General features: G+C 42.4%; 1 protein-coding gene across 1 annotated transcript in view; it reads right to left on the bottom strand.

The window, feature by feature from the left end:
• CDH23 (cadherin related 23) overlaps positions 1–24,110 on the bottom strand; it is a 655,943-nt gene that overhangs the window by 171,629 nt on the left and 460,204 nt on the right. The window contains exons 20-25 of the mRNA XM_060241177.1: positions 23,789–23,896; positions 11,978–12,167; positions 9,911–10,056; positions 7,670–7,889; positions 4,417–4,569; positions 739–852 (exon numbers count right to left, since the gene is read on the bottom strand). Of these exons, the coding sequence (XP_060097160.1) occupies positions 739–852; positions 4,417–4,569; positions 7,670–7,889; positions 9,911–10,056; positions 11,978–12,167; positions 23,789–23,896 (931 nt within the window). The remainder of the gene's footprint in view (positions 1–738; positions 853–4,416; positions 4,570–7,669; positions 7,890–9,910; positions 10,057–11,977; positions 12,168–23,788; positions 23,897–24,110) is intronic.

Genomic DNA, 24,110 nt, shown 5'->3' on the forward strand with positions numbered 1-24,110 from the left:
ATATTTGTTGTCATCAAAGCCCAGCCCTATTTATGTCCCATTGCTGTGCCTCTTGTCTTAACTAACCTATGTTCCACACACATATCTAGCAACTTAGTGTATTTAATTATATTATAAGGCAGGGAATATTTTCACAAACAAGTTAACAAGATATAGAATCTCTCTTATCCAGACCTACAAAGTGGTCACTCTCCAGAACATGAGACTGAAATACAAAGAAAGCCCAGGTCTGACTGAAGTTGCTGTTGATGATGACTAATTTAACTTAATGAATTGCCCCATCTCAGCCAGTGCCAGGCTCAGGGTGATGTACAACACAAGAATAAAATACATGCATTGAAATCAGTAAAATCAGTTACATTAAAAAGAAATTATAAACCCTGATGGTGTCTCATCTAAAGTGCTTTTAATCAGTTTCCAGTCATTACATCGGGGGGGGGGGGGTTCCCCCCCCAGCGGGGGTGGGGAGAAGAAGGTGCCAGCATGGCAACTGTCACTGTCTTTATGCAAAGTCTTGGAGGAACATTTAAAAAAGAAACTTTCTGCATGCTCAGTAAAATTCAATTCTTAAATATGGGGGCTGAGATATAATGGAACTAAATGAAAAATTTAGAAATCATAAAAAAAATCATTACTCTGTATGCTTCCTTCTCTCCACTGCATTCCAAATGATGCAGAATGGAATGGGCATCGGTTGCTTAGATAACAGGAACAATAGTATCCACAAGATATACTTACCAATGGCCTCTAGGATGAGTGTATAGGATGGCACAGTCTCTCTATCCAAACTGACGACTGTTCTTACTACTCCATCTCTAAAACCAACACTGAACTTCCCATCCTGGTTTCCACCTACAGAAGAAAAAAAGTTCAATTAATGAAGGGCACTGAAATTTAAACTCTCCAGAAATAAGAACTGTGGAACCAAGAAATTCAGAAGTACTTATGAAAAACACCTCCATGGTTCATATTCCTCTCCATCTGTGTGTGCACCAATACTCCCTCCCTGTGGAGTCTTGTGAGCAAAAATTCTACTTTGTGAGCTACTGACATTACAGTTGTAAACTACTGCATAAATTAGTTTTTCCTGAGCTAATACAAAAATGCATGAGCCAGAGGCTATAAAAACTGAGCTAGCTCACACTAACTCAGCTTAGAGGGAACACTGGTGTGCACACAGAGCTGGTGAATTAATTAGGCAGCATGAGGCAGCTGCCTGAAGTGCAGCTGTGGGGGAAGGTGCCAGTTTCGGCACCCCTGCCTGCCCTTGCTTCCTCAGTGAGGAAAACAGCGAGCTCGGTTGCAGCATTCACGCACACAGCCTGCTTGCTGTTGCTCTGTCCCTCGTGTCTGTGCTTCTAAGCTCTCTCTCATTCTTGATGCAATTGGGAAACCAGCTTCTCTCCCTCCCCAAATGAACACAATGGAACTGGGAATGCATGCAAATAGGGATCCCAGCGTCCAGCTGGGGGTGGGGTTTTCCCCAACCCACCAGCACAAGATTAGCTGGCGAGGGGCGCTCTACCCCTGAAGAGCTCCACTCACACCCAATGTGCCCAGTGTGATGATGTCACCCAGAAATGACATAATTGCACTGGGCACATTGTGCGGGAATGCTGTAGCATTTTGGTAAAAACCTCTATGGTGCCATATAGTTTTTACCAAAATACTAGGATTTCCTGACATGGTTATGTCTGGGCAACATCCTCACACCATGCACACTTTGCGTGCATGAAGGAAGTCTGCCCGCCAGCAGCCAGCCAAGACTTGGCAATCTTACATATAAAGGTTCCTACACCTCTCATTTCCTCAACAGCAGTGTCTATGTTCTAGATACTACAGTTACAGGAGTTCCTGATTTGGGGCCTGTGACAGCTAGACAGGTTTGAATGGTTTCAGTGTGGAGTACAGAAATGCCTTCTATTACTCTACATGGAAGAGGCAAAAATGCAACAGCTTCTGTGTCCTTATGGACTGGAATTGTAAAAGATTTGCCTACATTTCAGGAGATTGTGTGATAAATCCCCTGTCTGTACCTGCAAAACTGTATTTTGGTCAAAAATGTATAAAGCATGGCAACTAGACTATAAGGCTACTGCTGAGGTCCCCAGTTAGGAAGAATTGCAAGAATCTCATTTCAGCCTAAATTGATTGCATTTGACAGCATTGTAGCTGCATTTTCTTAAAAGGTCTTTGGGATTTCACAGTCTGAAAATGTAGTTTTATCAACATTATTAATTCTTGACTTTCCTTGTTACCTCGGGAATGAACAACAAAGCAGCAAGTAAAGGTGCAAAAATATTTTGAGTGTCATAGAAAACTCTAGGCAGTAGAGGGCGAGAATACACAACTTTTGGAGCCTTTGGAAATAATTTGTGGACTATCACGCTGAAAGCACAGAACTATGCATTCCATAACTTGGACTACACTAGAGTAAATTATGATCCAATGAGGATGATTCAAGAGGGGAAATGTTGATATTATAGGTCGGATAACTCCATAACAAACATTTATTTAGGGTAGGTTTATAGATCACTGATCTCAGTGGGAGAGGAAAGCACGTGTACAACTGATGTCAATGAGAAATAAGATCTGGATAACTCAGGCTAGCTCAATTTTATTATATCTTAGAAGCTAAGCGGTGTTGGCCCTGGCCAGTATTTAGATGGAAGACCTCCAAAGAATACTTAGGGTTGTGATGTGGAAGCAGGAAATGGCAAACCACCTCTGAATGTCTCTTGCCCTGAAAACTCTAAGGGGTCACCGCAAGTCAGATGTGACTTGATGGCAAAACAACAACAACAAAACCCCAAGTTGTGACACACCAAGATGAACAGCCTACCAGCTACATCAAGGAGATAATCAGACTGTTTTTGCCATTCACTTGAAGCAACAAAAATGGTGGAGTGTATGTGTGTTGGATTGTTGTTGAGCATATGAAGATCATAGCATGTTGGCAGCATTTACCTTGGTGGGTCCCAAACAGTGTTCCCTCTAAGCTGGGTTAATGTAAGCTAGCTCACAGGTTTTTAGCCTCCAGCTCACACATTTTTGTCTTAGCTCAGGAAGGATGGCCCCAGAGCAAACAAATTTATGCAGTAGCCAAGTTGCTCACTCACAACTTTAATGTCAGTAGCTAACAAAGTAGAATTTTTGCTCAGAAGACTGTAAGAGGGAGCATTGGTCACAAATTGTGCATACCCAAAACCACATACTTGAATCTTCCACTAAAGTTAATGAGATAACACAGCTTCATGGGCACCACCATCATCCTAAATCATCCAGTGATAGAGATGGCCCTGTTGAAGAGGAGATAATCTAGATGCCTCTGGAAATCATGGCCAATCATGGTGTCTTCTCTACTCTGCAGTGGGCATCATATTAAACAAAAACCTAGAAGAAAATGAAGAGACATCCTCAGCATAACTGCTATGGCAGCAGTTCTCTATAAAGTTGTTGGAGGCTTATTTTCATAAACCATCTACATCCGTTTCTACAACAGAATACAGCCCACCTGGATACACATCAGCAAACATTGCAAATGAGCTCAGCCACAACGCCTTCCTCAAATTGTCATATCCACGTACAGTAGACATAAAACAGCTGATGTCTCTTTTGAGTCTGATGAAGCATAGATAATTCCAAGTTGCCAACAGCCCAAAACAGCTCTGCTATCATTTGCAAAGCATCGCAGGAAAACATATGCAAATTAGCCTTGGAAATCTAACAGCAGAGTGAAAAGCCCCTTTGGCTGATTGATTTACATACATTTCCTCTTTGCTTACTTGCACCAATACTCCGCTCAGCAGCACTGTAACACATTCCCATGGGAAAATGCTGCTGGTGGAAATGTGCTAAGCAAATGATTGTTCTCGCATCCATAGGGAGAGAAGAGAGAGTAGGGTAGAGTTTAGAGCAGCCAAAATCTCTTCCCAAAAATGCTGAAGGAAAGGGGAGGGAAACAGAAGTATGCAGGACTGGATCTACATGTTTTTGAGGGGGGGGGGCAAAATTAAAAACTGGTAACCCCTTGTGGATCCATTCTATCATATGGGACCATAGAATAGAATGGACTCCATGCCCAATTTGGCGCCCCCCCAATGGTGCCCAGGGCAAGCACCCCCCTCCGCCCCTCCCTAGATCCGGCCCTGGAAATATGCAGTAGTTTCCTTCACATGAAGTTAAAGGGAGGGTGTAGAGATGGACTGAGCTTTTAGCCAACCACATGGGAATCCAGCTTTGTTCTGTGTTAATAGGATTTTTATGCCTTTCGGTGTCACCCACCCTGAGCTTTTGGGATAAGGTAGGCTATAAATCTGAAAGAAAAAGGAAAAAAAAACAGAGCAATGTTCTCTGTTGCCTATGAACAAAATGTCTGCAGGGTTAGCTGGAGAGGCTTCCAGAAAGATCAGATACCTGTGATGAAATAACTGAGCTCAGCATTGAGACCCACATCAGCATCTGTACAGTTCAGGCGAACCACCTTGAAATCACGAGGAATATTTTCTGGAAGTGATACATTGTAGACAGCTGGGAAGAAGGTAGGGTTCTCATCATTCACATCCAAAACTACAAGACAGAATTTGATCAAGGATGACTCTAGGCTCTGCCCCAGGCACTGCACAGAATTCTTAAAAGACACACTGCTGGCCATTAATATTAGTCAGTAACTGGTTGTTCTATTTGTACTATATATTATTAGTTCTTAAGAGTTCAACCAGGAGCCAAGTCTTTCTCACACTGTCTGACACCTGGGAAAGATACTTGGAGAAAGTGTAAATGACCTAGTTGGCAAAATATTTTAAGGAAAGCTATGTAACTGGTGGTTACAAATATTTGAGAGTTATGAGCAAATGCCATTAGACATATATTTCCCCCCAGGCTGATAAAAATAAACCAGCTATTTGGCTCCTATGCCAAATTTAAGAGGAGATTATCACTCAGTTAAACAAAAAACAGATTGATTCCCCGCTAGGCTTGTTCTGGTGTCAGAACTCTTCCCCCCCCCCACCACCTGACGCTGCCATCTGATTTCTCACAAGGTGCCCCAGGGCTGTGACTTGCCTCTCCTCTTTCCCAAAACAAGCAGAAACCAGTTTTCAGAGGATCTTGCTTGCCACAGAAAAGAGGGCGGGGTGAGTTGCAGCCCCACAGCAGCTTGTGTGAAATCCAATGGAAGTGTTGGGGGGAAAAGAACTCTAATGCCAGAACAAGCCTAGTGGGGAATCGGTCACAAACTAATAGTAGCAGCTTCCAAAGTGGTTCAAATGACAGCTTTCAGTGAAATGCTTTTTTGGTCTAATAAATGCTACCATCTGAACTCTACTGAATAGGGGAGGGACAGTGGCTCAGTGCTAGAGCATCTGCTTGGTAAGCAGAAGGTCCCAGGTTCAATCCCCGGCATCTCCAACTAAAAAGGGTCCAGGCAAGTAGGTGTGAAAAACCTCAGCTTGAGACCCTGGAAAGCTGCTGCCAGTCTGACTTTGATGGGCCCAGGGTCTGATTCAGTATAAGGCAGCTTCATATGTTCAAACTTGGGCAAGGTGAATGAGAACATGTGTGTGGTGAATCTCATACAATTCTTAGTACATCACCATAACTATAAAAAGGTAAAAGTAGTAGTCCCCTGTGCAAGCATCAGTAGTTTCTGACTCTGGGGTGATGTTGCCTTCACAACGTTTTCACGGCAGACTTTTTACGGGGTGGTTTGTCATTGACTTCCCCCCCCAGCAAGCTGGGTACTCATTTTACCAACCTTGGAAGAATGGAAGGCTGAGTCAACCTTGAGCCGGCTACCTGAACCCAGCTTCCACCAGGATCAAACTCAGATCATGAACAGAGTTTAGGACTGCAGTACTGCAGCTTTACCACTCTGCACCATGGGGCTCTTCTACCATAACTATACCACACACATAAAGGGCCAACACACTATAATGTGAACATGGATAACCCAGTTTCTTAGGGCAAGTTCATATGCTACATCAGTGACTTAAGACATGCAGCAGTATCCCTCTTTCTCACTGAAGGCTGGGTCCATGTCAACCTAGCTCATGTTGTGGCTTCTTCCTACTCTACACAGATCATTTTCTGGTGGCTGATGTTGGTGTGGGGAGGAGTCATACTGTGGGCTCTGCCAATGCAGTAGGGGGCTTCTCCTACTCCCCTGTCCATGTGGGAAGGATCACTACTGTAATGACTTGTATGCTGAATGGGTAGCATGAATACTGGGGTCAGCATCACACAGGCCTGCTGAGAACCTCATAAAAGTCACAATTGTAGTTCAGTATTAATCTGCAATTTGCACTTGTTACTCCTGCTCCTCCTTTTCAGTTGTTCTTCACAATCAGGGATCATTCATTTTTCTTTTATTTCTATACATCCTGAAGATGCACTTCTTTGTAGCTAAGAAAAGTTCTGGTCAAATTCATTTCAGGTTCCTATGCTCAGAGCCACACTTCACACTAATACACTAACACTATCATCCCAAACAGAGTTACACATTCTGTTATTTTGTAATCAAGCTTTATCACATTGTTTGCTGTATGTATTATACTGTTGCTGTTGAGTTGTTTTTAATTGACCTTTTCACCTGGAAAAATGGACTATAAATGAAGTAAAAGTAAATAAATAAGTCAATTGAATTCAATGGGCTTAGAGCAGCATAACCCTGCTTATGATGGCAATATAACAGTGCAACCCTACAAAGAGCTACTCCAGTCTAAGCACATTGATTTCAGTGGCTTAAACTGGAGTAACTCCACACTGCACTGCAAGAGAGTTCGCCAAGTTATTAAAGACAAAATTGACCAAGGCTTTTTAGCCACTGAAACCCTTATTCAATTTCACCTTCAATACACTGAGTAAACACTCTTAGTTTATTAGTTTGGAGGAAAAATTCTGAACTTCAGCACTAGAAACCTGAACTGAAAAAGACTCAGGCTTTCTCTGGTGTCAAGTCGTCTAGCTACTACAGATCATCTCTTAAAGCAAATGCCGTTGCGATGACAAGAACAAAAAGGGTAGGGAGGGAGCAGAGAACCAACATCCAAGTCTAGTATACTGTGACAAATCTGTATGAATGTTGAGGTTTGCAACTTTCAGTATAAATTATAAACTAGTAATATGAACAGTTTGATTTAGCGAGTTCTCCACCTTCTGATCTACAAATACCCTAACTTTGTGACTGCCCAAAAGGGACAAGACCAGAGAACTACCCAGCCGAGCTTAGTATGCCTCTTTGTTCATTCATTCATTAATAAAACGTGCACACTGGTACTTAACCCACAACTTAGTTTACATCGTAAATCATCTGAAAGATGAAAAACAGCAAGACATTCTATTTTTTTTATTTTACTTATTCCTGACTTTCTACCCAGTGGGGACCCAAAGCAGTTTACATCGCTTCCCTCTCCTCCATTTTATCCTCACAACAGCTCTGAGGTAGGTTAGGCTGAGAGTGTGTGACTGGCCCAAGAGCACCTAGCAATCTCTATGGCAGAGTGGGGGGATGTGAACCTGGGTTTCCCAAATCTTAGTCTAACATTTTAACCCTACTTCACACTGATACTGTGCAAAACTTAAAGACAATGATTCATACTAAAAACATTTTGAAACATGAGCTAACAAACACAGTGAGACTGTGCCTGGAAGCGTTCAGTCCTCCACTCACCTCGGACAGTGAGGGTGCTGGTGGAACTCTTGGACGGCACTCCAGCATCACTTGCTACCACCCGCAGGTAGTACTCAGCAATCCTCTCCCGGTCCAGAACAGCTGTAGAGTTGATAAGGCCGGTGCTGCTGTTGATAAGAAAGTCCATCCTCGGCATTCCTACCTGCATACGATACGTCACTTGACCGTTCATGCCTTCATCAAGGTCAATGGCTATTACCTAAAACAGAAAGCAAAAGAAAGGTATGACTGTCCAGTAAGCTCTTCTTCACGAAGATAAAGCAAGAAACCTCAGATTCTGGCAGTTTAATACCTTGTTTATCACAACCTGGTACAAAATTCAGTAGCTGCTTTTTATAGGTTGTGCCAGCTGCCCCTCCCCCCCAAACCATTACATGACTATAACAGCTGCATTTAAATTTTCTCATGTTTGTTGGAATATTCAAATGATCTCTTATATAGCCCAGAAGTGTTAAATTGCTAACGCAGGCATGACATCTAGGAGCGACGGGGGCAATCCAAGTGAACAACTGGTGGGAAATGTTGGTGGAGTGTTGGCAGTTCTGTACAGGACTCTTTTTTTGTAGAAAAAGCCCAGCAGGGACTCATTTGCATATTAGGCTACATCCCCTGATGCCAAGCCAGCTAGAACTGCTTTCCTGTGTGTTCCTGCTAACCCCCCCCCCCCAAAAAAAAACCTGGTTCTGTATCTTGGAATATGTTCACCTTGCTTTGAAAGAGTCTAGGGTGAAAGAAAATCATTAGGGTAGAGAGGAATGAATGCATCCCTTTCAGATATAAGAGAAGTATCTGGCTAATGATCAAATGTGACCCTTTTTGCACTAACCTTGCTCCATGGCAGCCTTCCGTTTTTCTTCGGAGCAAGCTTAGTGATTCCACACAAGCTGCTCCACACTGTCATTTTTCACTGCGGCAACTCCGGATTTGATACGCGGCAACGTAAACCTGTTTTTTTCAGGTTTACATTGCCATGCGACAAATTGGGGGTTGCTGTGGTGAAAAATGGTGTCGCGGAGCAGCTTGTGCGAAATCGGTAAGCTTGCTCTGGAGAAAAAAGGAAGGCTGCCACGGAGCAAGGTTAGTGCAAAAAGGGTCACATTTGATTTAGTTCTCTGGGTTTTCCTAATATGGAATAACATGGACAGCACCAAGTGTAACCACCTGAAGGGAATATGAGCTATTTACCTTGCCAAAATATTTTTGAAAAATGTTGGGGCTAGAATGTTGGCTTCATAGAAAGCTGTGACCTAACTGCAGACACCACCCATCAGTATTTTCAACTTAAATAAAAGGTTGGTGTACTTTCCCAGGAGCTGCTGTGGATGCTCATGGCATCGCTGTGGTTGCTCATGGCCAGTTTCCCCACATTTTCCCTACCACAGCCCCTGTGGCAACCATGCCCCTCCTCATTTTCATTTTTTTTTAAACAATCAACCATTGAAATATCATAATTTGTCTCTTGGTCCTCTGAAATCCCAGCTTGCATTCTAAGGGTCTGGCCCTTTTGGCACAAATATCAGGAAAGGCATATTCTACAATGGCAATAAACTTATTTTATATATATGTAAAAAAGGCAAGCTGGGAGTTCAGAAACCCTGAAGAACAGATTGTTATAATGCTATAATGATGTGTCAGTTGCCAATTAGAAACACACAAACACACAGAACAAAGTGGGAATCCAGTAGAACCTTTAAGACCAAAGATGTTTTATTGAGAATGTAACCTTTCATGCGCTAAAAGCACAATTCAACAAACAATAATGTGCTTTTAGCACACGAAAGCTTACATTCTCAATAAAACTTTGTTGGTCCTAAAGTTTTACCAAACTCCAGCTTTGTTTTATTGCTTCAGGCCAACACAGCTGCCCACAAACACCCACCCACACAAGAACCACTGTGTGGCAGGAGGGTTTGCTGCCATAGGGGACAGAAAATGGCACAAGTGTGGGCAGGGCCAGGAAGATCCACAGTCTCCTGTCCACATGGGTTTCATCCCAGCTTTGCTATGCTTTCCCCAAATACCACAGAGAAGCTATGGAAAAATCACAGGAAAGACGGGGAAAACTCAGGAGGTGCATATAAACACCATGATGCTGTGAGAAAGAGGGCAAACAACCCACATACAAGTAACAATCTGTGGCATAAACAATCCCAAACCATTTTAAAACACTATTCATCTAGTATATTGTTGAAACAGAAAGGGACAAGGGAAAACATTCACCTGGAAGACAGATGACCCTGCTGGAAGACCCTCAGGAATTTCAGTGATGAAAGGCAAATTCTGGAAAGTGGGGTCATTGTCATTGAGGTCCAGCAAGTTGACAAACACAGTGGCACTACTGGTGGCCCGTAAGGGTGGTCTCCCACCTGCAGAGATCAGAAAAAATGCAGCTTCAGGACTATCAAGCACCTTTATCCACTGAACATCCTACAGAAGCATTTGCAAGATTTTGCCATAGTGAAATCTCCCTAAACCAGTTCAGGCTTCCTCAACTAAATGGTAGTTTAATTTAGAAATCAGACTTGGGAAATGTCAATGTCATAACAAGACAGTTAAAAGTAAATTACAGAACAAATTATTTTAAAATTATGTGACCTTAAGCAGCCTACATTTGTTTCTGGTCATGCTGTGATAAAGTTATTTAATGGATCATAGTGAGAAGTTCTGTGGGTTCTAGATCAAATCAAGCCTGGACTCTGTCTTGAAGCTAAAATGGACAGACTGAGGTTTATTGTACTTTTTTCACATTATGAGAAAACAAGACTCATTGGAAGAGACAATAATTCTAGGAAAAGTTGAAGGCAACTGGAAAAGAGGAAGACCCACCATGAAATGGATTGACTCAATCAACGAAGCCATGCCTCAATGTGCAAGATGTGCAAAAAAGAAGTGCACAGAGCAACTGAATGGCTGTTAACAATGGGACATTTTGGGGGACATTGATTCATGGGGCTGCTGTGGGTTGCCAGGTGAGGCTGACAAGCTAGTGGGGACTTACCAGGAGACTCTGGGAGAAGGGAGGGAAGAAGCCCAATTGAACCCTGAAGCAAGTTTTGGGTGAGATCACTGTCATACTTAAAGGAATTGCATTCCTTTTAAATTCCCTCCATTGGAAATAATGGAGGATTGGGGCACCTCCTTTTGGGGTTCATAGTATAAGACCCCCGGTCCAATCTGTTTGAAACCTGGGGGATTTTTTGAGGAGAGGGACCAGTAGCTGTGCTGAAAATCTGGTGCTTCTATCTCAAGAAACAGCCACCCCTGAACCCCAGATACCCATGGATTGATTCTCCATTATACCCTATGGAAACTGATCTCCATAGGATATAATGAAGTACCCAGTGGCCACCCCCTGCCCCCTACTTTCTGATAGCCCTGAAGTGGGGGGGGGGAGGTGCTCCAAACCGAGGGATCTCCAGCCCCCAACTGGGGATTAAAAACTAGAAAAATCCATGACGAATAATGAATACAATCAAAAATATACTTGTAATTATTTATATATGAAACTTCAAAGTATTTGATTATCATGATCCATTTCAATAATTAATATTATGAATTCATTTACAAAACACATCTAAGCACAGTACATCAAAACATTTGGTTCAAAGTGCTTAGTGCTACAAAGTGCTTGTAAGTCAAAGTGCCTGTGCAGAGTTTTTTTCCAAAAGGAATGTATCTGAAGATTCCCAGACCAAATGTTTTGATGTCCTGGGCTTAGATACATTTTGTAAATGAATTATATGTACTTACCTCATAATATTAATAATTGAAATGGATCATGATAATCAAATACTTTGAAGTTTCATATACAAATAATTACAAGTATATTTTTGATTGTATTGGTTTTTTCTAGTTTTTCATTCTACTCCGTGATTCTCTCTCTTGTATTTTTTCCCCCAACTGGGGATTGGCAACCCTAGGGTCGCCATAAGTTGGAAGAGACTTGATAGCACTTAAAACACTCACACAGAGAGAAAGGTTGGCAGGCTGAATAGCCCTGATTAGTCTGATCTCATCAGAGTTTATAAGCTAATCAGGTCAGTCATGATTATTACCTGGATGGGACACACCAAGGAACACTGGGGTTGTGTGCAGAGGAAGGCAAAACCCCATGTTCCTGGGGTCACCATTGGCCAGTTGTGACTTAACTGCACACAATTATTATTATTATAGGGGGAAATTGCATTTTTAATCTAACAAGGGACATAACAAATCCTACACTGATAGCAAAAGAGGATTGTTAACTGGGCGCAAAGGAGTGCACAGAGCAACTGAAACAAAGCATACGATCAGTAACGGAGACCACAATCTTCCTCATGAGCTCAGCTTCCTGGGGGTTTGGATTCTCTCTATCTAGTATAACTCCTGTTGTCCGAATCTTCCCTGTGGTACTGTTAAGACTGTAGAATTTATTTGGCGGTCTGATGCTGTACACAAGGGAACCATTTTCTGCCAGGTCTGGGTCAAAGGCTGCCACCTACAAGAGAACAAGAGAGGAATGGTATGTAGACATTTTGGGGGGAAATAATAATATTTTCTGACTGCATTTGTGAAGCTGACTCCAAACTGAGGTAAGAGATGAGAAGCATGGAGGATGAAAAGCACTACTCCAATTCCATGCTCTGTTGCATCTAGGAACTGTGATCTGACAAAACTGTCCTTGCACTTTCCACTTGTGCAACAATAGTCATTATTGCAGCCAGCCCTGGATTAATCATTAAGCAAAATAAGCACATGCTTGGAGCACCAAGGAAAGGGAGGCACCCTGAAGATGAAATATTTTTCTCAGACTCTCAGTCATTCCTTCTGTTATGGTTATTCATAGTCAGTGAAATCACTAGCACTGAGGGGGAGGCATGCTATATACCTTCAAGATTAGAAAGCAATGGAATAACAGATGTTTTGTTTTATACAAATTATATTTTCCCATTAGAATACCTTTTAAAAAAAAACTGTCCACCACTGTTGATTTCTGAAGGAAGAGGATTTTCAAAATTGAAAAGTATGCTCTCGAAATCACATTTCAGTAGAGATAATATCATATTTTGCCTTATAATCTTTGAGAGGGTAATTAAGAATAGTTGTCAATAATTTTTTGTATTTGCATTTCTTCTCTTGTAATAATTTTATTAAAATGCATTTTTAAAAGTGTTGAAAATTTGTGGTTTTCTGTTTCCTAGTTATAAGTAAATAATTTGCTTATGTTGCTTACTGCTGTTTAATGTTAAATAAATACTTTTAAAAAGTTTATATTTAACAGTTGTGGGGTCTGGGGGGATGGCTTGGAAGAAAACTAAATTTTTAATCTCATATTTCACCTTCAGCGTTTATTGAGCCTTAATGTCTTGTGAGTTAAACAATGGAAGGGCTGAGGCATACCATTGAGGTGAACCAATTGAGAGCCAGTTTGGTGTAATGATTAAGTGTGCGGACTGTTATCTGGGAGAACCGAATTTGATTCCCCACTCCTCCACTTGCAGCTGTTGGAATGGCCTTGGGTCAGCTATAGCTCTTGTAGGAGTTGTCCTTGAAAGGGCAGCTGCTGTAAGAGTTCTCTCAGTCCCACCTACCTCACAGGGTGTTTGTTGTGGTGGAGGGGCGGAGGCAAAGGAGATTGTGACCACTCTGAGATTCAGAGTATAAGGTAGGATATAAATCCAATATTATCATCATCATTGTTCAGCTGTGCTCAGGGTATCCGTAGGCCTTAATTCGGCCCAGATTGCAGTGCAACAACATGCAATTCACGTAGAGAAGTTAACAAATCATTAAGGGCAAGAAAACAAATCATTAAGAGCACCTCACTGGCATCTGATGCTTCAGCTAAACAGGCAACAAAGAGCCTAGCTGACTTGCAGCTAAGGAGCTCAAGACTCTGGTTTGGATTTTGTCATCAATCTCTGCTGACAGAGAGGATTTCCATCACTGAAACTGGGACTTCTGCTGTAGCTCCAAATGACGTCTGGGGCCCCCAAGTGCCTTTGACAGTGTCATGCCCGCCCCATATTTTCCTTGCCATGCTTTGAAATTTAGTAAAGCAGTTTTGCGACTGTTCCTTCCTGAACTGGTGATACAGATACAGGACAGGGCCTTCTCTGTGCTTGTTGTACTCACCTTGTGAAATACCCACACCAGGGAGTTTCCTGGGATACTTTAGATTATTTTCCACCAAATGGATTTTTTTTAAAGAAAAAATTATTATTTTTTGCACTTTCTAAGTTGCTAATTAACTTTAATTATTTTAATTGCTGCTTCTGCTCTGCTTTTGAGAAGCTCGTTCTTGTTATTTAATAGATTCAGTTATCCGAGACTATCCTGCCTTTTATGTTTTGTAAATTGCCAAGATAAGTAATAAACAGAAACAGCAGGAGTAGTGGTAGCAGCTACCACCAGAAATGGAATGGGTATGCTCTCTCTGTGTGTCCTTCTGATGTGCCACTTTCCTTGCACCTGACTGACTACTGGAAGCTGCCTTGTCCTCTTGAACAAAATCTTCAGGATGGTTTGGTGATGATGTTATGATGTTTGATGAATTTCAGGACTATATTATCTGCTGGGGGCAGATGGGAGCAGAAAGTGGTATATAAACCACTTAAATAAAGAAACAATGTGGTTATCAGCCCACAAGATTGGAAAAGTTACTTCAACAAAGAAAGCAGATGGCTGGATTTACTTCCGTGAATCAACTTGCAATTGACCATCTATGGCTGGAAGCTGACCAGCTGCAAGAATTAAGCAGGCTTGTCTTCTGAAGATGTTATATGACTTTTTAATTACACAGAAATATACTATATTTGATCAGCAAACGTAGAATGGATTTCATGTGTTATTAAAAAAATGGTGCTTCCAGTTGTATCTTGTCAATGGAAAGTGAAGTACAAGGAGCAAGAATCATGTCCAGATTAATGGTGCACTCACAGAACAAAGTTTGTTCACGGACCGGGAGAGAGGAAGAGCTCAAAGGCCAGTAAAAGTAATGGAGAGTTAATTTCTATACAGTGAATTTGGACTAGAGCCCTTTGGTATTTCCCCTCCTCCCCAAAAGATTAATGTTTCATTATGGTATTTTTAAAAACACAGTCTTTCCTGTTTGATGATTTTGTGGATTCTCTTCGCTTTCCCCTCATTTATTTTCTGTTTCACACCCGTCATTTTTCTCTGAGTGTGATGGAGAATAATTCTCCCTCTCCTCTTTTATTTTGCCAGAGGAATTTGAAAGGCTTTAAATCAATGCCTCTCAGAGAGGTCCTTGACGGAGGTCACGAGTGAGGCTGAGAAAGCAGAAACCGGTCAAAAATTTACTTAAAGGAACAACCCTAAAACCAGTAAACACATGCACAAATACAACAAAGAGCCCAAGATATGACTACAACAAAGGAATAGGAGTGTAGATACAGCACAAGGGCTGTTTTCATTAACTGGGATCTTCCATTCTTCCTCGATTGCAAGAGGGTTCAGAATCCCTGTGGGCCTGAAACCAGAACAAAGCATAGCCTTGTGCTGTAGAATGCCAAGAACCTTCACAGGAAACAAAGTGGTGACTAAATGGATATCCATTAAAGTGATGGCTTGCGACCTTTCTACCCAAACCTCCTTCCTACATATCTGCCATGGAGCTTAAGTACATTGTGGAGGATTTCGTAGAACATTATATGGTGCAAACTCAGTTCATGCAGGGCACTGGCGAGGCTTGTTGCGTCTCATCAAAGCCTTGCATGAACGGAGAGTGGCAACTGAATACAAGCTCACCCCTTTAGCTACACATCACAAAGGAAGATTGATAGTTATGGCAAGCCGTTGTCCATCGTTACTGATTTTCTCATTGAGAAAACTTGATAAACTTCTGAGAGACCCAGGGGTCCCTGGAAAACAGTCTGAAAATCACTGTACTAAAAGATGTATATTGATCTGCTGAGCAAGGCTATCACTGGTTAAACTGTCCCTGCCCCATAATCAGTAAACGATGGCTCCTGTATTCCTGGCAAAACCCAAACCATACAAAATGCTATTGCTTATCTCGTCAGGGGTTCAAACAGGTGAGATTCTTGCCTACCTGGACAGAGGGAGCAGATGGGTGTCAGAAACATGCTTCTGGTTCCCAAAAGTGACAGAGAAAAGCAGATAGTCTATGCTGTTAGGCAGCTGAAGCACTTGCGGGAAGTGCCAGATCTCTCCCCCCCTCTCTGGAGTTCTGACATGGGAAAGCAGATCTGTAGCCTTCTAGGGGTACCTCTGTGCCCCACCCATGCTTCACCTGAACATTTTCAAACAACACAAATTTTATGAAAATACAAGTCTCCAGTGTAAGAGAACTAATCCAGGTAAATGCTGGCCCCTGCAACTTCCTGCTACTCAGGGAAGTGGGCCAGCACTATTAGCCACAGGATATTGTTGGAACTGTCTGGGGCAGTGATGCTCTGTATTCTTGGTGCTTGGAGGGGGGGGCAAAGTGGAAGGGCTTCTAGCCCCATTTGTGAACCTCCTGATGGCACTTGGGGGTGTGACAAAGTGCTGGACTGGATGGGCCATTGGACTGATCCAACATGGCTTCTCTTATGTTCTTATGGGAAACAGAGATAGAGGGTGCTGGAGAATTTCAATTAAAGCAAGTCTCATCTATGGTAATCCTGTTTAACAATAGGCAACATCTAGTACCTTGAGAAACAGAGCAGTTTTCATGAGGTATAGCCTCCTTGACACCCAGGCATTGACATTTTTGTGGCTCTATGACTGATCATTGTGGTACTTCTGTATCTTGGATGCTCTGCAAGATCTGATGCACTACAGACATTTTTATGGCTTACATGCTTAAGAGTTTAGCTGAAGTTAGCATTGCTGACTGCCTGGAGGAGGGGGGGGGGGAAGTGCCCTGTACTTTTAAAAGATGTTTAATGGGATTTTTTTTACCAGGTGATGCCATTTACTTCCATGCAATGAACTATCCATTTCCACACACTAAGCTTCTATTGAAGGGATAGGAATTTTTTTTTTTAAAATAAATAAATCCAGGCAGTTGGCAATTCTAGCTGAAACTCTTAAGCACTTGGAAAACCCACGTAGTCTGCTTACAGACTACAGCTTACAGCCACTTGGGAGTACATGACAAAGAAAGTGGATCCTGTCAGCTGTGTGTGAATCATGAGGAAACCCATAGACTTTAGTTCCTTTAGCCCTTGATTAGATATGAAGGGATTGCTTACTAACTCTCACAACACTGCACGGGGTACATTTCCCTCTCATAAAGACCCTTTCTGCCCAACCATACCTCTTTCACAGCAACTTCACTACTGGTTCACATGCTTTAAATTTTTTTACTTCATTTATACCCCACCATTGTCTCCAAAGGGGACCCAAGGTAACTTACATAGTTCTCCTTTCCTCCATTTTATCCTCACAATAACTGTGTGAGGTAGGTTAGGCTGAGAGTGTGGGACTAGCTCAAGGTCACACAGCAAGCTTTCACAGCAGAGTGGGGATTCAAACTAGGTTCTCCCAGATCCTAGCCCAACACTATAACCACTACACCAGACTGGCTCTCACATTCTAGAATAGATTTGCTAGGGCTCAGAGATAGAGCCTGAGTTTACGACACACTGATGCTTGTACTTCCACTGTTACTTCTGAGGTAGCCATGTTTATATCCTATTTTACCTTGCCAATAAACCCAAGGGATTCCAGACTGCCTCTAATGGCCCAATACCTCAGAATTAGCATTAACTTTTAATTTGGTTTTGCTAAAGCTGAGGGAACTCTAGTGAGGATACTCAAGGCATCAGCGATTTACACTAAGTTTATAGTTCAGGGGTGGCCAACGGTAGCTCTCCAGATGTTTTTTGCCTACAACTCCCATCAGCCCCAGCCAGCATGGCCAGTGGCTGGGGCTGATGGGAATTGTAGGCAAAAAACATCTGGAGAGCTACCGTTGGCCACCCCTGTTATAGTTAGTACAGATAAGCACATTATATACAAGTGAAGATAGTGAAGTATTATATATAAACAAAACACAACACCTGCAAAGGGTACATGTATATAAATGGTCATTCCTTTACAGTATATGAAGATGTCACAGAAGTGACAACTGGAAAATGAAAAAGTAGTGACACTTGCATTTACCCTTTACAGCCAAGGTAGTACTTGTTTTTTGCACTTGGGTGTCTATATAGTAGTACTCTCTTATACCGATTTCTCACTAGCGTTGATCCACCCCCAGGCTTCTGTTTTCCCCCCAGTGCAAGCCATCGATTGCCCACCAGTGGCTCCAAAGGTGCATTTTGATGTGCAGCTCCCTCCAGTTCCCCTTGCGGTCTCTTAATCCTTAAAAGACAGCATCACAAAGAGAGCCACGTGTCAAAATGCACCTTTGGAGCAACTGGTGGGAAATTGATTGCTTGCGCTGGGGAAAACAGAAGCCTGCGTGAGGAGCACCACTAGTGAGAAATATTTACATCCCAACCTTCCTCCAAGAAGCTTAGAGTAATATGCATGGGTTGTTCCGTTTTCTGTTCACAATTATGCTGTTAAATGGATTAGACTGAGGAAAAAAGAAACTTGCTCAAATTAGAGAGTTGCATGATTGAGTGGAATTGTAAACCTCAGTCCTCAATCCAAGATCAAAAAACTATACTATATTGTAAAATGGAACAAGAGAAATAGCCCTATAGACTGGAGGAACATTACTTAAAATAAATATAGTTGTAATGAAATAAAGGTATCAGTCACCTACAGTTTACAACTCAGGGCTTTATTTGTGCCTAACCCTGTTCCTAAGCAGCTCTGTGATAAATTAAAGGGACGTTTTAATCAGAGTAAGACTATTTCACGGTTTTACCTGATATTGGTATTAATGCCTACACTGGGAGAAGCAACATATGAAGCATCTTTCAGAGAGGGATTTCCATTATGTAAACCTGAAGTGCCTTAAATGCCATGTCAGTGATTTACCCTCTATAATTTCCTTTTACTGCAAACCTTTTGTCACCAATACAACAGCGGCTGTGTCTTGAATTGCAATAAATAATTATTGCTAAAAGGCTACTGGCAATTCACAAGTCTTTACAACTAGATGAGTCAGTCATTACATTTAAAAAATAATAAAACATTTTGGGAAATGGGTTTCTGGCATTTTTGGCACTTTTGCAACAAGCACTTGCTCATCCCCATAAAGTCTGCTTTTGTCAATACCAGCAACAGCCAATTCCTTAAGGCTAGGCCTTATACATGGAGTGCCTCCTCTCTTGTTGTAAGTAATGCTCAGCATGGACAATTCCTGACTGTAATGCAACATATGTAAAAGGGTTGCTGTCATAGTCTGTCATAGCAAAATAAAAGTTCAGTAGAATCTTAAAGATTAACAAAAATTTATGCAAATACGTGCTTTTTTGAATCACGACTCACTTATTCAGACAGATACGGGAATGGAAAATCATACTGGGAAATGTTATGGGGAAATTTACATGAGGGGAGAGGCAGAGCCTTGTATGAGTCTTTTAAGTAGAAATTCTCAATGAAAGAGGAAAAAGGAGGAGTCAGGGTTGCTAGCTCTGAGCTTCAATCCAGTGGGGGGCTCCTGGGTCCTCCCTAGGATCTTCTGTCATCTGCACAAAGCACACAGTGCAATGATGTCACCTGGAAGTGATGTCATCAAGCTGCTGATGTTGTGTGGTGATGGCTCTAAGTTTTGGGCAAAACTCTATGGCAGGGGTGTCGAATTCATTTGTTACGAGGGCCGGATCTGACATAAATAAGACCTTGTCAGGCTGGGCCATAAAGGGCTGGGCCATGTGTGCACCTTTTTAAGATTAGGTAGCAGAGATAGAAACTTTTTAACACAATTAAAGATTTTTTTTTTAAAAATGTGAAATAAAACATGCTTAAAACTGAGAATTTTGTTCTCATGCTTAAAACTTTAGCACTCATTGGTCTTAAAGGTGCTTTCTTTGTATCTATCCAGTGCGATCCAGCTCTGGCTCTTTCCTTCCTTCCCCAGGGGACCAGGAGGGGGAGGAGCCTCAGCCAATAGAAGGAAGAAAGGCTTGGCTCAGTAGCTCTGCTGTGTGATTGAGAGAACCTGGGAAAGCAAGCTGTCCCTCCCCCCCTTCCTCCCCAAGGAAGGAGCCTCAACCAATGGAGAAAATAGAGGCTTGGCTCAGTAGCTCTACTGTACAATTGAGCAAATGTAGCAAAGCAAGCTGTGATGCAGAAGGAAGCAAGAGAGAGGGAGAAGGAAGCAGATGACAGCCAGTTGTTTGGGGGCCTGATACGGCCCCTGGGCTGCATGTTTGACACCCCACTCTATGGTTTTGAGACCAAATTTATCATAGAGTTTTACTCAAAACATAGAATGTCACTGTGTGATGACAGCAGAATGATGATGTCACTTTGGGGTATTTGTGGATGGGGGTTCCTCCCATGGTGGGGTATTTGTGGGTGGGGGTTCCACCCACTGGTGAACTGGCCAGTGGTGGGAAGGAGCTTGCAAAAGCCCCCTGGAATGGGGGGCTGGCAACCCTAGGAGGAGTTGATGTAATAGGTTATATGTGAGTTTCATCATAAATCAACAGAATTAGCTGGATGGTAAGAAAGCTACAAGTTCAAAGAAATAAACAAATAATTTAAGTGAAAATTAACACAAGGTTATAGTCTGATAAAACAAAAGAACAGTCAACTAAAAATTCTCAAAAGTGGATCCCATATTATAGGGATGTCAGTCTTCAGGGGAGACTTGGGGATCTCCTGGAATTACAGCTAATCTCCAGACTACAGAAATCAATTCCCTGGAGAAAATGGATGTTTTAGAGGGTGGACTCTATGGCATGCTACCCCAATGAGGTCCCCCACTTAGGTCTTTTTCAGGATCCATCTCCAAATCTCCAGAGGTTTCTAACCTAGATCTGGTAACCCTACCCCCCATCCCCACCAGTGGCTGGGGGAACCCAGCAACTTTACCTGTAGAGCTCTTAGAGATTAAACAGAGACTTGGGTTTCTCTTAGTCACTACAGTTTATAGCTCTGTATCATGACCTCCACTGAACAGGCTCTGGATTCTAATTCAGAAGTCTCAGAGGAAGGTCCTGAGAAACCAGAAATATGACTTGGGGGGAGAACAAGGAGCTCTGGAAGACTCGTGCATAGCAGATAGTTCTGGCCTATCTGTTCCACAGGCTACCTCTGAGGAGTGTGCAGTTGAGCTTGCACCACTGAAACATCCTTCTACTCCTCCAGGTCCTAGGGCAACTAAACACCATCCAACGACGCAGTCCACAAGCCCACCAGGATCCACCATCACTGAGCAGAAGCAGTGGAAACAGCATGCTTGTGCTGATAAAGACCAGCAGGGTGACAGACCATATTTCACCTCTCAGGGCATACTCTGGTTCCAGTGGATGGAATCCTTTGCAGGATTCAGGTCCCATTTAAGCCTTGTCAAGAAGAGCCCCTGGTGCTCTTTCCAGGCCAGGTGGAGCTGCTTCCCTTTCAGACTATTTAAGCCTTGGGCTTGGGAGGAGAAGCTTGCTGGATCAACCGAACCACCCAGATATTAGCCTAGTGTTTCCAGCACTCACTCCCCAAACCTGGATCTGGTACCGCTTGAGGAAGCCTGACTGCAGAGTACAGGACACTGTGAGAGATGGAAGCAAGAAAGTTGCCTGATGTAACAAAACTTTAAAACTCAAACAGTCAAATGTGGAAAAAACAAACCCCAGAGAATATTCACAGTCCATTTAAGTTGACATAACGTATCTTCAAAGTTTGTACAATTTTATTTGCATATATTTATATAATTTTGTCATATTAACTCATTTGAACTACTTGTGAATAAGATAGCAGCAGTGCATCTGTGATTTCAGGTGTTTATCAGTGATGTTGAATTTTAGAGTTGGTAATAGAGCAAGATGCTTTGTACTTTCTGAAGTGTACATGCACTAATTTTATGCTGGTCTCTTTGTATCTGTGCATGTATGTGCTTTTTGATGTGTGCAGCAAACCAACTGCATATTCTTGGTTTATGCCACACTTTCTGCTGATTACCCTCTATTACATAACACTAACAAACATCTTTTAGTAAACTTATCTGTGCTGTATACTGCTCAACAGAAAGGAAAGACAAGAAAATGAATACAATTAAATATGTCTTTTTCACATTGGAAAAGCCAGGGTTGGTATTTAGGCTCTGGCTGACACATGTAACAATTTTTTAAAGTCAGGGATCAACACTGGAATGTGAAAAGAATGAGCATTTGCACTGGTTGTTTATGAGAAAGTCTGGAATGAAACATTAGCAAAACAAAGTTGTTCCAGTCTGAACTATATCATATGCAACCTTAGTTTGCCAGCCCATCTATTGCAAAGGGCATGCAGGGAACTGGGTTTGAGGGATGCTGCTTAAACTTTCTTCTGCTACCTGATTTCCCCTGCAAACTGCTTTTTACCACCTTGGATTCCAAATCTTGTTTGCAAGTTTCTGTATTTGGTAATGTATGTAAGGCAAACAAATTTGCAGAGTCCTGTAAGAAAAAGCCCCCTACTTTTCATACACATGGACATCGTGATCACCAGTATGGTTGCCAGGGTGCCTGGAGTTTTGACTCGCACACATCTGCTCTAAGAAGTGGACTTTGCCCACCGTTTCTAAGGCTTATGTGGATACTATAAGCCTCAGCTTTGCAGCAGCATTCTACATCTCTGGATGGGTGTTAGCCAGAACTACAGATGAGCTTCCAGCTGCTCCTTGATTGCCCAATCTTGTCCGTTGCAGAGGAAGAAGCCACGCTGCCATGAACTGTACAGGCAAACAGTTTCCAGCCTGTTTCCATGAACCAAAGGCTAACACCACCAGAATCCTTCTTGTTTTCCTGAGTCCATTACAGCAAAGCAAGAGACTCATGTATCCAACAGCTGCTTCAACTTCTGCATAAGGCAATCAAGCTTATCTTAGGCGTGGATCCTGCCAGACCGCCTAAGCCTTTGTCTAATGGAACTCAAGACAAAGACTGGTGCCAATAGAAGACTGAAGAGGAGGAAGACCATTTTCAGCCAGAGCCAAGTTCCTTTGGGCAAACCGGGTGTTACTTTAGGTAGCAATTTGGCCATCTATTGTCATCTTTTTAGATAAGTTTAATAGTCTTAAGCACCCCTCCACCCAGTGATTTCCCCCATTATTCTCCCCAACTGTCATCCTGGAGCATCCCCACCCTGGCCCATTGTTACCTGGAGGTCCAACCAGGTAACCCGGGCCCAAGCTTGTTCATTGGTCAGTTATGGGCACCCAATTAGGTGCCACCAATTAACTTGGTATTGGCTACTGCAGAAGTCCAGCCCTTATGGTTACTGCAGAGCCTCCCCATTTTCCACCCCTGTACCTCCCATCTCCTAAGGGCTCAAGGTTGTCTTTATAACCTGTGACACAGCTCCCCACAGGTGTGCATCTAGCAGTACCCTAGTTCCACTGTCTAGATCCATCCCTGATTCCTGATCAGTTTTGGGTCCATTTCCCCAGTCCTCTATCGTCGCCATTGGAGCCTTCTTGAAGACTACGATCAGTAATTATCACCCTGTTTGTCTACCCATGTCTAGATCCATCCCCGATTCCTGATCAGTTTTGGGTCCATTTCCCCCGTCCTCTATTGTTGCCATTGGAGCCTTCTTGAAGACTACAATCGGTAATTATCACCCTGTTTGTCTACCCATGTGTTGTCTCTATCTCTCTCTCTATATTTCCTAGGACTGTATGTATGTTTCATGAGCACATTGCCTTGTATGTATGCCTATATTTTCTAGAATAAATTTTAATTGTTTTACTTCATTTGCAATCCTTGGTAGATTTAAGCATTAATTTCTGGACGTGGAATCCTGTATACACAGATAAAAGATCCTTATTAAGCCAGGTGCCCACCTGACAATTCCCCAATCTCGTTTTGAGGGCATTTTGGCTTAAAGTCCAGCTTGAACAGAGTGTTTCATTTACTCAATTCTTTGTTTCATGCACCCATGTATTTAAAAAAAAAACTACTCAAGAAAAAGTTTTAAAAAGTAAAATTCAGCTGCTGATTTTGTACTTCAGAAAAAAAGAGAGGCACATTTATTGGCTTGAACACATACCGTGGTGACATCAGAATTGGGAGGGGTCATCTCCACAAGGTTAATGAAGTAGGGTTCATCTTTCCATACAGGATAGTTATCATTAATGTCCAGCAAAGTGATGTTTACCTGAAAACAAACACTGCTTTAAGCCCAGGCTTTTGAATATTTGAAACAGTATTCCTCAGCACTCATATCTGTACCTGCAAGCTTAGAAGGCACCTTTTTTAAAAACAGGTTATAAATGCTAGACAGGAAGCTGATGACAATGTCTGACAAGGCCCCCTTTCTCATGTCCCTCCTAATGTCCCTGCCACACACAACATAGCTTTTTAGCACAATG

The sequence above is a fragment of the Heteronotia binoei genome, chromosome 6, assembly GCF_032191835.1.
Source record: "Heteronotia binoei isolate CCM8104 ecotype False Entrance Well chromosome 6, APGP_CSIRO_Hbin_v1, whole genome shotgun sequence".
Taxonomy (NCBI): domain Eukaryota; kingdom Metazoa; phylum Chordata; class Lepidosauria; order Squamata; family Gekkonidae; genus Heteronotia; species Heteronotia binoei.